Below are 14,337 nucleotides of genomic sequence, written 5' to 3'. Positions count from 1 at the left end.
TTTATCCCTCGCCTGGTTTGCTAGCTGTCAGTCAAGCATTACAGGAGGAAATCTTTACCGATACAGCTATTCTCTGGCATGTTTCATATGGAATAGCTTGGTTGTGTAGATAAGCAATCAATTTTCTACTGCTTTTCTGTCCCCAGGACCTTTTCCCAAGAGGTTCTCTCAGAGCTAATGACTGGTGTCCTGCTTACACAAGGGCTTTCTTTGACATGCACTACTGGTGTAGCCTCAGCTGGCAACACCTTATTCTAGCAAACTGCATATCAGCCAAAACCACAACTCCACAAGTATGTGCCACTGCTGATTAAACTTGCAGGAAAGGCTTCAGGAGAGGTGCCAGTGTGGACTTCATGCTCCAAGAGACAGATCAACTTCCTGCCTCTTCTGGGGAAATAATTTCCCTATCTTAAGATGCTTGTGAAGGACTCAAGATTTGGATTCTGTCTCTCACTGAACCCGTTTGGTTCAGTAGAGGTCTTAAAGATGGTGCTTTGCTATAATATGAAAACATACTGGCAAATAAAGGCTCAGGACCTTTTCAGAAAGGAAAGGCTGGCACATTAGACTGTGTCTTGCATGAAAAGTCATGGCTAGTACTGCTCTTCACCAAGCGCTTACGTATTTTATTAAATCAAACCCTTGCGATGGAGTTGCATGCTGTCACAGCGTAGACTAGAAACCTCTGAACTGCTTTAACCTAGCTGTAGTGCTGTGGGAATAACCCACAGCATTCCAAAGCAATGCTGGGATCTTGGAGGTTGTTCAAGTGATTTTGGTACTTCGCTGAAGTAGTTGTCATAATATGAACAAAAATTAATTTGCATTCATCATGATTCAATATTCTTAAGTATGCTCTTTGGGAATTTATTCTAGAACAATAAAGTTTTTGTTTCTCAGCAGTACTGTGGAACGATTTGAGTTCTTTAGCCCTTCCCCATCTGTCCTGTCCTATGACTGTTAGTGAATTACTAGATGCTGGTAAGGAATGATTTGTCTTTAATTTCAGTAGCATTTAAATTAATTGATGGAGCACCTATCCTCATTTCTTCTTCTTGGAAGATGATGCTCTGAGATTGCTGCAAATCTGCATACTGCTGGGGAGACACAAACTTTCTCTGTTGATTTTACATACTGTGTCTGTGTTTTACAGGAAACTGGTAGGATAAAATATGGGTAGCCTTTTGCTCAGAGCTTGGGAGATTTCAAAGATCTTGGTTTGGTTTTGTTTTCCTCCCAAGGCAGCTTTTTTTGAATAAATTCATGCAGTTGTAAATGACCACATTCGTAGTTACAGGGAGCACTAAAGTACCAGCCTTCATCTGAAGGCCACTGGATAATGAGTGACACCTAACTGTGTGAGCCCTGAACCCTGTGAGAAGTCCAAAATAAATCACCAGGAATGCATGTCAAGGCAGCTTCACTTAAGTTACAGGCAGGCTAGGGTGTTCGCCTGAGCTGTTTGAGTCCTTCAGAAAGAGAAATCATTTTATCAAACTTTGCTTTGTTGCTTGTGACACATTAACATGCCCTTAAAGACTATTAATTTAACTCATATTAACGTGGTCTGAGCTCTGGTTGTAAACCACTTTAAAAGTAAAGCATAGGAAAGCCATAGCATTGTTTGGTTTATGGATTATTTAAGCACCCTATTGCCAGTTGCAGTTCTGCGAGTTACTTGTGGCTTAGTCTGAGTGATTTTGAGTATTGAGTCTTGGTCTACAAACAGGGTTGCTGAAGAACTTTGTATTTGAACAGCAAGGGAAAAGGGGTCCTTTGTTCTACCAGAGTTGTATTTCCAGCTTGAGGATAAACAACCCCAGTTTCTGTTGTCACAACTCCTGTAGCACTGGAGTTTAGAGCAGTCATTGGTGGAAGGAGGAAATAAAACAGCCTGTCACCTGCTGGAGATAGAAAATAAATCAGTTGAGCTGAAACAAAGAGGCTATTCTTTCTGAATCCTGCAGTGCTGATGGTAAAACAGATTTTTATCACTTTCATATAAATCGTTTTTGGGGGAGTGGGGGTGGAATTTAGTGCTAGAGGAGGTATGGTATGCCCTTCCCGTTCTTTCTTGCATGTGTAGATTTTGGGAGAGGGCACAGTAATTCACTGAGTGATTTGCTCTATGTTTTTGGGCTGGGAAAACTCACTGTGATTATTAGCTTGGATTTGGCAGGGCGTGGGGGTGGTGGAAATTGCATTACAGCAGGTAAAGGCACACAATATTCCAAGGAGACTGATCACTTTTTTGCTTTTGCTTTGCAGTCCTCCATGCTGAACTGTAACAAATGTTTCATTCAGGGAGAGACTTGCATGGCAGTCTTTGTAGCCTTAGCACCCCTCTCAATTTTCTAAACTGGTGTTTTCTTTTGCCTTGTACAGGGCCTATGCAGAAGACTCATCCTCTGTAAAACAAGATCCGAGGACTGAGCCAAGTGAGAAGGTGAAGCATGAGGAGGAGGAGGAGGAAAGCAGCAGCAGTGAGGGTAGAAAAGCCGTTGCATCGGGCAATGAGGAGGCTCAGCCGGAAGGGAAGAAGAAGAAGCGTTCCGGGTTCAGGGACCGTAAGGTACCAAGCTTGGGCATGTTACAGCTGCAGCTGTTGCACTGCAGTAGAGAAAAGGAGAAAACTTGCATAATGTTTTTTCAGACTGTGGTGTAGCGAACGTGTAGAGTCTGGCCTTTGCTCTGTGCCTTCGTTTTCTAAGGGACCTTACTGTTTTGGGAACCTACTTTCTTGGCATGCTACCTTGAGTTTCTTTAGGTTGAACTTTTTTAGCAAGCAACTTGGAAAGCACAGTATACTGATCCTGTGAAACAGAGATCTTTTCTCACATCTCCAGTTGGATGTCAGAAGAATTGCTCTGAGAAATCAAGACTCCTGGTGCATGCAAAGTAGGGGGTCAGTGCAAAAGCTTTAAAACCATCTAGGGCATCCACCATGTGTGTGTCTGGGAGTCCATCTATTTGCCTGTGGACATATGGAGTGTATGTAGGAAAAAGAGGATGAATGTGGAAGGGAGGGTTGTCGGAAAAGCATACTTTAATTCTTTTTTTAATTATTCCATGTAAGAGTAGCTGTTGAAATACAGCCTCACTCTGCTCATGGTTAGTCATATCTCCCTCTTGATGCTTATGCCTATTTAATTTTCATATCAGGCACATTTTCAACAAGAGGAAAGCTTGAGTAATAAACTATATTGTCAGCTTGTGACTTGGCTTCACTGTTGAGCAATCCTGAGAGCTTTGGGCTGCTCAGAACTGTTAGACAACTAGTTCAGTACTATCTGTAACACTGTTACTACAAGATGTATGATTTGGTCTGATGGAGAGTCCTATAACTGAGATTTGGCAGACAATGTGATTTTATTTTTTTTAAAGCTGTCTGGATGTTGGTTTTATTGGGCTGTGTTGGATGATTTAATATCTTTGCAGTGCCAAGGAGGAGAATGGGAGTATATGCTCTTCACTATTTCTTTCTGTATGATTTGCTTCTGATAATTATTTTTAAGTCTGTATCCTGGAGGCTGCATCTCATTAGCTGTTAAATTGTGGATGGTCGTATATAGTGGCTTAACAACTTTTCATAAAAAAATTAAGAGCTGTTTATTTGACGTTGCTGAATCATATTCTGCTCTTGGTTAGAGTATATTACACAACTTGAAATTTTCAAGTGCCTTGCGGTATCTGGGGCTCCAGACTCTCCCTGTTGTGACATGCTGTGGTGGCAGCTCAGTTAGGTTATGCTGTAAGATACTACACTGAGATATTCAGAATTGTCCAGGAATATGGATTCTTGGCTTGTGCTAATTTTCTTGGCAACTGGGTGTCAGGCACTCTTGACAGCTTCAGCAAAACTTTGACTCTTGCCAGTACCACTCAGGGGAAGTGGGTTATCTTTTTTTTTTTCCAGTATCAGCAGATGGTGGCAGGTTGCAAAGAGCAAAGAAATGATCCACCTTCATCCACACTCTTTACTTTTAAAGAAAAAAAATTTGTCATCACAAGTGAATGTAATGACTGATGTTATTAATTTTTTTCCTTTTGTCTTACATGGCTGGTTGCTTCTGGCTAGGGAAGCCAGCGAATATTTGTTTGCAGGCGAGGACTTTTATTCCAGTTGTTAGGAGACATCCCTACGCTGACCAGCTCTTTCCTTCCCATACTAGGCAGGGAGGAATATGGCCATGCTTTCCAAATAAGATGTGAGCCAGGTGTGGAGGATGCCCAAGAGGTCTGTTGAGAATGCAGCCTGGATCCCTTCTCAGTCCACAGCCTGCCTTCCTCCTACAGTACTTAACTCGGGGGCAGTGATTTCAGCGGAGAGAGCAGTGTTTAAGACGGACTTTTTTGCCAATGTAAGCCCTTCTTTCTCCAGACTTAAGATGGAATGTGCCTTCTGTAACCCGAATGGCAGTGTTGCTTTTGCTTTGTTTAATGCAGGATGTAACCGGTAGTCTCCCAGGTGCTGGGTTCTGTGTTTGTTTGAGCAGCTCTGTTGTGGGCTTGGTGTTTGATCAGCAGTTGCCCTAGTGAGTCATCTCAGGAGGTATGTCTGAATGCTACCAGCTCAGATGACAGACAAAGGTGTGCCCTGGCTTCTGACTCAAAATCAGGGCTGCTCCCAGGATGTGCTACTCTCCTAATGAGTTGTGTAGCACTTTAGGGAATTCCTGACTCTTCTATGTTTTTCTTTAAAAAAACAACCACCACCACCCACAGTAAAAACCCTTTCCGGCTCCTCCCGTAATTAATTGGAACATAGTGTGGGGTTTTCCTTGAGAAAAAAATGAAGCTTAATTGAAAGTATTTTAACAGTTGTTTGTTATGCCAATTCTGCTTTTAATGAAGTTGTGATTAGTGGTGAAATAACAAATTAGGCTTGACATAGCTATTTTGGGTAGTGATTCAGTGAAGAGGAAGTTGAAATACAAACCCCTTGGCATTTGCTGGGGCTGGTGCTGCGATTGTGTATGGATGGTTCCCAGGCACGTGTTGTCTTTTAGGCTGTGCGATGTATAGGTCTGACTGTAAGGCAGAGAAGGAAAAGATTTTGAGCCCTTTCATAGGTAGAAGGCTGATGAGCGGTAATACATGATGTGGGTGGACTGATGTGTTAATTAAGTGTTTGCATGCAGCATTAGGGCTGCTTTGTCAAGATCTGATTGCAGTGTTTTCTGTGTCCTGCAGGTGTGCTGCCTTAGGAGTGTTAGTTGTGCTGGAACTTCATTTTGGTGTGCATTACAGTAGGAAACCCAAAGAAAATTAATTGTAATTAATTTACCCTGCTGACATGTGTGCACTGTTGCATGGTCAGGGAGGCCCTGGTGATGCTCTGGAAGTGAATTGAGATGTTAATTTAGAGCTTTATTTTCATGTCTGCACAAGACTTGATTTTTTTCCTTTTAACCTGAGGCTTAGCATAAACATTGACTGTCTCAACAGCAGCTTTGCTCTTGTAGAGCAATGGGGATTACTTGCTCATCTTTCTCCTCCAGTAAGTACGTACTATATTAATAAGTGCAAAAAAAGATTTTTTCCCATTTGGTCACATAATCTTTCTGGAGGCCCCTGATTACATGAGGCTGTGCCTCTGGGGTCAGGGTGAGGGTTTTGGCAGGTCTGCACTGCATCGAGGACTGGCACGTGCTGGGAAAAGGCCACTGCCTGGGTACACGCTTTGCCAGGAAAATGTTTTGGATTATTTCATAGGTGAGAGGGTCTGGGAGAAGAGACTTGTCTGAGATGATTTTTGTGTCCAGATTATTTAGAAGTAGTGTAAAAAGCCCTCAGAGATGGTCATGTGTGTGCCCAAAAACACACGTGCTTTTTATTCCACATATGTATAGTGAGATCAGGGCACCCATATTACTGCCCACTTTGTGTTTAGCACCCAATCTTGAGTAAGTTGTTCCCATTTGCAAGGTCTTGGCTGTTCCCTTCTTGACCTGGCTTCATGTTCAGTCTGGTCTTGAAGTCAGAGGGATGGGTTTTAGCATATTTATTAGGTTTTGCCAGCTGATTAGATCATGTTAGCGAAAATGAGGTAGTCATGAGTTCAGCTGCAGGCAAAAGGGCAGAAGTGTTGCAGCATTTGCTCACTTCTTGTAGGGATTTTTGAGGAAGTGTGATTTGGGTTGTGATGAAAACGGCCTGTGAGATACTAAACAAGAATTTTAGATTCTACTTTTTTGGTGTAGATTGTGAGTTATTCAAGACTGTTGTTCCTCATAATTTTTCAGGAATGTATTTGTCCTGAAATGTGTTTGTCACAGCTAATTACTGGGACTCAAAAGGATGGAAATAATTAAAACTAGCTTCCCATGAAACGCTGAGTAGCTGTACATAATCATGTTCCTTTCTGGATCTGAAACTAATCGCTTCACAGGTAACACCCGCTTTTTACACTGCAGTGGGCTTAGAGGGGCTGCTTTGAGCTTTCATGGAGATGGTAGGTCAGCTCAGCTTGCTTTGGCCAGATGTGGCAAACTTTGCATCAGAAGATGATGGTCATTTAAAAATCCTTAATTTCCTGCTTTGTCTGATGCTGCTTTAAGACTAATTCAAAATGAGATGGTCAGCTCTCCACCTGCTATTGGTCCTATTTTTGTAAAGGCATTCAGTTGGTTTTCTTGGAGGATGGGAAGCCCAAAACTGCTTTACATATTTCTCGTGAAATTTCAGACTGCATGTGGACAAACCTCTGGGTTTGCAGATCTGTGAAGGGTTGTTGTGCTGCATGCTGAGACAGGAGACCTTTTTTAAGCTTTTGTGAGCCATGCCACATTGCTTTGAGAGCTGTACATGGCTTTTGAGCAACAGACTGACCCTTCCTGCTCTAAAGCCACATATCAAAACTGCATCCTTGTAAGTGCATAGTGGTCATCCGAGGAAGCTCTTTGTTTAGCAGTATGCATGGATAGATGACAGTATGGCAAATGATCTAGGTAGGAAAGGGCCATGTAGTAAATGGGTACTTTGCTTCTGTTGCAAGTGATGATCGTGGTGGACTTGAGGGTGCAGTGTGGATCTGATTGGGGTGTGGGAAAACTGCTGTGCCTGAAGTTGAAGCAAAATGTAGACTGCTTAGCATCAAGAAAGCAAGGGCTTTGAGGATTACCCCGAGCTTGGGGGGTATGAAAGAGTTAACAGTGAAGTTGTTGGATCAATAAGGAGGAGTCTCAGTAAAGATATTAGCTGAGGAACAAGGGCAATGCCCATACTCCAAAAATGAGAAGAAAAGCACTTGATAGCAATAGGCCTGTCAGCAGTATTTTAGCAAGATCTTAAAGCAGATACAAAGATCCATTGTGGATGTGAAGTTGAGTGGGGTAAAACAAAACGTGGTTTTACTGGCAGAGATGTCAAAGACTAATGTCTCTGGTGCAGCAGTGGAGTTGTCGAGTAAAAGAGGTGCAACTTACCTGGCTGGGTTGAAGGAAAGCATTTGATAGTGCCTTGCCAGAAATTTTTCCCCAAGCTTGGAAACTCAGGAATTGTGTGAAGTTTCAGGTGGACAGATGTTTTAGCTAGAAAGCAAGCTGTGTTGAAAGGGTGTCATGGATGGAGGGAGCTGCTGGTTCTAGTCTGTGGTGTCTGCTTTTAGCTCCAGTTCTGGGCTTGATACTGTAGTTGGTTTTAGTTGCCTTGCTTGAAGGTAAGGTGCTTAACTATGTTTTTGGCTGATAAGGTTGGGTGGGGTGTTATTCGTGAGATCAGGTCATGCTACAGGAAGGGGTGAGATATGGGCCTGAAATCACAAGTCAAAAGGTCACTTTGGCATAACAAGTTACCACCTACCAGGTGGGAGCTGTAGGCAAAGACAAGTGCAGTTTGGCAGCTGGGAAAGTGCATGTTGTTGTTTACTGCGGTTTGGCTGATAGACAGTGACTTGTAACTTTACAGTAAGACAACTGCTCTTGATCCAGTGCCTTTATCTTTGTAGGACCTTGTGGAATCAACAAACCTAATCCCATTTTTATTGCTTGATTATAGGTGCAAAGGTGAGTAGCAAAAGGGACTAAGGACAAAAATTTTTTTCTGTGTAGGTGACTGCAGGAAAGAGGGAGCTGGCTGTAGTGCTTGATGCAAGGACATTTCTGAATTCTGAAAAATCTATGGTGATGCTAAGAGTGGGGACGATGCTTTAGATATTGGCATTATAGATAATGTCATCTACAGCTGTATTTGCTCAAGATCAGAGCTGGAACACATGTAGAAGAGAGAGGCTTTGCTTTCCCCTGGTTGCTTTACCAAAGCCTGACTTGGGGGATTAAAAGCCTTGGCCTAGTTTTATCCTAGAAATAGGAAAAACTAGAGAGGGTGTTTTCTGCCTGATAAACATCAGGGTGGAGAAGTTGTCTGAGTTTAAGGACAAGGCTAAAACAAGATGAAAGCCATAAATGATCTACAGCTGCTTTGGCAGTACCCTTGATCTTGCCTATTCTCTTCCAGCAGATCACTGGTGGTGGTTTTGTTGTTGTTTTTTTTCTCGTGTAGCTATTGGGCAGAAGTACTGAAAGTTTCAAGTACTTTATGGACTGTCAAACATGGCATATAATACAGGAATAGCAGGCTGAACTAAGAAGGAAATTTTTCTATCCTAATACATAATGAAGTGTAGGTCTTTGTGCCTTTTTCTTCCCTTGTGGCCTTATGTTGTGATTTTGTAAAAGCTTTCTGTTCTCTTTGATTAATTCTAGCTGTGTGTTGGAGAAAATGGTTCTAGGTACAAAATAATCGCTGCTGGCAGAGTTAGCAAGTGGCAGATTGGTGGGGAGGAGAGGACTGAGTAGAGAATGTTTCTGCAGAATTTTGCCAATGTGATAGAAAAGAGGAAAAAATGAGGTTGAGTGACTGAGCAACCAGCTGTGGCTCCAAGTAGTTCTTTCCAAGACTCAGCTTGAAAATAAAGGTCTCTCCCAGCTCTCCAAGACTTTTCTTTTACTTCATTTACTAATCACAAGTCAGAACCTTCAACACTATGGTTTAAATGTTGAGCTGCTTTTAGCATCATGAATGTGATGCTAGTGCTTTTTTATGTTCATGTTTAAAAGCACCTTCAGAGACTTTGTTAATTTGTTTTTCCCCTGCCATCATGGTGACTCAAAACTTACCAATAGTAAGGACTCTTGTGTGAGCTCCTAATATTCCAGTATTAAGAGAGATATTTCCAATTTTCCTGGTAGTTCAAAGGTTGAGGATAGGATGGGGTTTGACCCTTTCAACATAGTTTCTTTCCAGTGTGTTGCTGCACACATCTTTGTTCTCCTGTGGCAAAACCTTCAGAGGACTAAGGGTGGCTGCTAAGGTGGGTGTTGGGGGATCTAATTTAACCATCTAATGCTGGTTAAATTTCATATCCAGGTGATGGAATACGAGAACAGAATCAGAGCCTACTCCACACCGGACAAAATCTTCAGATACTTCGCCACTTTGAAAGTCATAAATGAGCATGGTGAATCGGAGGTTTTTATGACACCGCAGGATTTTGTGAGATCGATAACACCTAACGAAAAACAACCAGAAAGTAAGTTGTGTGTGTACTAATTGGAGGAACTAATACAGTGAAGTGGAATAAACTTTCCAGTCTCTGCTTACCTGATCTTTAAAATTCACTTCAAAAAGTTACTTTGTCAGGTATTGTTCTTGTTATATTGAGAGGTATGGCACAAAAGGGGAGTCGGTGTCTGATTTGGGTGCTGCCACAGTCAAAAAAAGTAATGCTCTGAACCCATGCATTATGGCAGTGTGATGATGCACAGAAGGATAACCGAGTATAACAGATGTAGGAACAGGGCAGAAAGTTACCAGTGCAGCTGTGCAGGAGCCATGCTCATCTCTCCAACAGAGTCTGCAGTGAGTCCATGCCAGCCTGTACTTAGCTGACTGGCAGCAGCACAGTGCTGCCAAATAACAGTGATCATTTGGGTTCAGAAGTGTAGTTGTGATATGCTTCTTTGGAGCTTTGGATCTATTCTGTCTCCATGCTCCAAACCTAAAATGTTGCCTGAAGTTCTGTTGCAGCATAGTACATCTTGTTGGTGTGGCCCCATGAAGAGCAGATGAGATGACCTTCTTGCGTATTTAATAATGAAAGTTTAGCTTCAACTGAAACAGTTTAAGAACTGTTCGTAAACCTGCAAAAGGAGGTTGCTTTGGCAAGGAAAACCTTAGCAATAAAGGAGTCGAGGCAGCCCCATTCACGCAGCTGAGTTGTGATGCAGCTGGCCACAGTGGGGCTCATCTCTGCTGGCTTCAAATTCCTTGTGGGTTGCAGGGAAGCACATCAGCCATGGTACCTGTGGGGGTTTGGCAGACAACAGGTGGGAGAGCAGATTTTTTTTTCTGGTCTGGGGAGCTATGTCCTGAGCATTTGGCAAGAAGTCGGTTTTTGTGGGATGGCAGGAGGATTTTGCCTGTCTTCTGTTTTGGAGGAGATTTGTGTTTTGAGTGACAACTGGGAAATCAGGTTTCTTGGTCTCCCAGAGTGTCTCTCAGAGAATGAAACAGGCTTTGGTCAAATTAAAACTCTTCCTCTTTCCCCAGGCATTAATGAAGAACTTCAGCCTCCAAATGTTAACTTTTTGAGAGTGGAGTTTATGTGCAAACTGTGAAACTGTTTTGATATCTTACATGAAGTTGCTAAATAAATATCATGCACACTTGTGCTTAGAAAACAACACCACTAAGTGTGCATGGGAGGGAAGAAAAAATCCTGGCATTAGCATTAAAAACAGGTTGGTGAACTGCTATATAGGTTTTCATCAGGTCCTGAAAATGCCTTTAGTTTTCATATGAATTACATAGTTTCATCTTCAGTGAAGAAGTAGCTTGAGCAATAAACAGAAAATAATGTTCATAGATAATGAAACTTTTACCATTTTATCTATCTTAAGCTCTTAGGTACTTTGAAAAGCAGTAGCACCTGGCTGAGTGCAAGTCTTCCCATGCAAGATTTTTTTTTTGTTTTGTTTTTTTGGTTTGGTTTTTCTGGATTTTTGCTGTCCAGCTAAAAATAGAGAACATGCTATGTTTAATTTCAACACATCTGATTCTCTTTTAGTTCCTCCGTGCAATATATGTGCTTGGTGCATTTTAAGGTGTGCACAGAAAATAGGTCGAAGAGTGCTCAGAAAACACCTACTTGGGAGACAAGCAAAGGTGACTAATGGGAAATAATTTGTCAGTCTTAGCCACTAACTTTGTTGTAGCTGTTGTTACCCTGGCTAGGTGAACTGCTTAAATGGCCCCTGAAGCCTGTTCCAGCCTTTAAAAGCCTGCAAATGCTGCCAGTCAGTGACACAAAGCAGCCTATAAGGGAAGAAGATTGCCTTGGTGATACTTCGAGGTGCTCTTGGAAAGTGGAATGAGATTGAGCTTTGGCTACCTAACAGCAGGCAAAGCAGGAGAGTGAGCATCTTGTGTCTTGTTAGTTTGAAAATCTGTCTTGAGGACTGTTACTGTCATGGACTTTCTTCTAGACTAAGCTGCTGCTGGGATGGCTTTTCCTTATGAGCACTGTACATGATGACAATCACAGTGAATGTTTTAATACATAATGAACAGTAGAAGGGTAAAAACACTTAATGCTACAGTAAAGTCAAAGCAGACATAATCTTGTTGCCAAATGTTTTAAAAGCTGGTAGTAAAAAAAAAAATAATGAAAAAGATAGGTCTGATTTTAAAACCAGAAGTGAAAAACAAAGAGTGCTACCTGCTGACTGGATTATTTCCATACTTTACATCTGTTTGATACTTTTGGCTCACAGGATTACCTAGGTTATAGATTAGTAGGGAAATGTTGAGGCTGCTTTCTCCCTGAGCCACAGCTCAGGTATGCCCTCCACTGGGGCTGGAGCATCCTGCCTTCATCCCAGGGCACTCCTTCGGGTGGTTATGCAGCTTGGAGTGCTCCTTGGAAATCTCCCTCAGGTAGTGATGTAGCCCACTGTAATCATACTAGCTTGGTAGGTTAATGCTTGAACTAAATTATGGGTTACTTTCTGCAGTCTCGCTGACCCCAAGGTTTTCAGCGTGTGGTGTTTGTTGGTATGTTTGTACAGCAAAGCAATAACCTTCTGGTCCTGTGAATTAATATGGTCCTGCATAAGCAGTCTGAGGCAGGAGGAGGGCAGGGGAATGCTCAGTATGCTCCAGCTGCCAAGTAACTTCTTGTTAATGTGTCTGTGATTTTATGGAGAGAAAAATACTGTGGAATGTAAGTGATACAGAGTAATGAGGTATCCAAGTCCCTGTTGTATTTATTTTTAAATTGATAATCTACTGTGAGGTACCATATGCCTGACTCATTTTTATGGATTGTACAGAGGAAAGTTTGATTTATTGTCAACAAAGTGTCAACTCAATTCTAGACTGCATTTTGTTAATGAATGCAAATTCATTATCTCCTGTAGATTGCTTTCTCTAGTTCAGTAAAACTTTCTGCTGTAGCTTTCTCAAGTAGGCAAGCTGTGCTTAAGGTATGACACCCTCTTGCTGAGCTTGGAACTCTGTCAGAATAAGCCAAAGAATGGCATTAAACTTGGAAACTGCTTAAAATTTTTTTTTTCTTTATATGCTGTTTGGGAAGTCCAAGCACCAACAGAAGCATGGGCAGTGATATCTGCTCCAAGGCTGGATGAACAGGGATGGTTGCTTTGTACCTGGTGCTTTCTTGGTACCCCAGCTGAAAATACTGTTACTCTGGTGGACAGGGTAAGGTTTTACAAAAACAAACAAGTCAAAACAAAACAAAAACAACAAAAAACATTTTAGATGTTGCAGCTCTTTGAAGGCGGGTGGGCTTTTACTGAAAAAGGCATATGAAGCCATGACACTTGACAGGAACCATAACCATGCCTGGTACTTGCAGGTTGTTGCTGGCATGTTCTCTGTAGTCTTACACAACTGTTGGCCTACAAGAACGTTGCCAAGTGCTTGGACTTGCTTGGTGGTGGCCTGCCCAGTCATCCTTTCTTTCCTAGCCTCTTAAGTTCCCTCCATTTCTCCAAGTTTCTCTGGGTCCTTTCTACATTGATCATTTTCCTAGGGGAACTGAGTGTTTTAGGGTATCCTGGACTGAGAAGGAGCTGTGGTATAATCAACCAGTACTATTTTTTTGGTCTCTGTATAAGGATTGAAAGAAGTAAAAAATGCTTCATATATCATCACAGCATCACAAAAACAGGTTACACGCAAACCAGTCTTGCTCTTCCATCCTAGTGTTAACACCCCTGGTTAACCCAGACTCCCACTGCATGAAAACTCCTGCTGCCTTTAAAGATCCACCATGCTGTGTAGCAACTCAAATATCTGAACTCTTGAAAATGCCCTGGAAGGTTTGGGGGGCTTTTGTGGTTTGTTTTTTTTTTTACCTTGTCTGCAAGAAACTATGAACATGCTGTTGAAGCTCAGCCAGAAGCAGCAGCTCTGCCCCTGCAGCCTCTGTGCACGGGATGGTGTTGGAGTACAGGAGCTGTGAAGGACTGAGCTGGTGTCTGGTGGCTTGACCAGTCTGTGTATAGCTTGATTCTCAGTTTTGAAATAGTTTTGGTTTTCATGTTTGGACTAATCATGAGCAGCTGAGCAGAAACTGGCATCTGGATTGTTGCAATGCTTGAGTGAATATCTGTTATTTTGAGTTAAGTTTGTGAAATACGGATCTGATTTTCTGTAGAACCAACAGTCATGAGCTGTGACAAATGCCCACCTAGTCTGGTGGAGAGGGGAAGGACTCCCTAAGCTTATACAGATCCCTAAAGTTTTGCAAAGTGTTCAGTTCAGGTATTTAACACCCGGAAGGAAACTAGAGATGCTGAACTTGCCTTCTGGTTTGTTGATAGGGACTCACTTCTGTGTTCTCCCCCCAAATCCATCTGCTGGAAAGACCTTTAGGGAAAGGATGTGTGGGTGAAAGGGAGAGGTAACACAGTGGTTATCTCCTAAACCAGGAAGGTGAATAGATGTGGGTATTTTTTCTGTGAAAATACATCATTCCTAGGCAAGAATCATCTTTGGGGCCGTAACACCTAATACGAGAGACCCCAGGAACCTAGCCAAGGAGGAGCAAGTGAGAGGTGCTTTTACATGCATGTGTATGTGATAGTCATCAGAAGAAACAGGGTTTTCAGTATAGATGACGGTTTGATATGGCTGATCAGTTGTGTTATGAATGCACATCTCGTAGAGAGACTGACTTGTCCGTTGGAGGAGGGGGAGATAAGTGAGGGCGAAGTAGTTCTGTGAATGAACAAAACAGTTCTAGACTTTAACACAAAGCTGAGAGTGTTGCCCCCTGAACAGTCTCAGGCTGCTTATTGTTTGCTTGCA

The 14,337-nt window shown here is 42.3% G+C and overlaps 1 protein-coding gene across 5 annotated transcripts in view; it reads left to right on the top strand.

Annotated features, from left to right (window-relative positions):
* The window catches only part of MICU1 (mitochondrial calcium uptake 1), a 105,815-nt gene that overhangs the window by 21,403 nt on the left and 70,075 nt on the right, over nucleotides 1-14,337 (top strand). For all 5 annotated transcript variants that reach the window (XM_055803046.1, XM_055803222.1, XM_055803141.1 and 2 more), the window contains 2 exons: nucleotides 2,389-2,575; nucleotides 9,373-9,535. In XM_055803046.1, coding sequence (XP_055659021.1) covers nucleotides 2,389-2,575; nucleotides 9,373-9,535 — 350 coding nt within the window. The remainder of the gene's footprint in view (nucleotides 1-2,388; nucleotides 2,576-9,372; nucleotides 9,536-14,337) is intronic.

Source organism: Falco peregrinus, chromosome 1, assembly GCF_023634155.1.
Source record: "Falco peregrinus isolate bFalPer1 chromosome 1, bFalPer1.pri, whole genome shotgun sequence".
In the NCBI taxonomy this organism is placed as follows: Eukaryota; Metazoa; Chordata; class Aves; order Falconiformes; family Falconidae; genus Falco; species Falco peregrinus.
The sequence above is the reverse complement of the archived record's forward strand: the minus strand, read 5'-3'. Positions and strand labels throughout refer to the sequence as shown.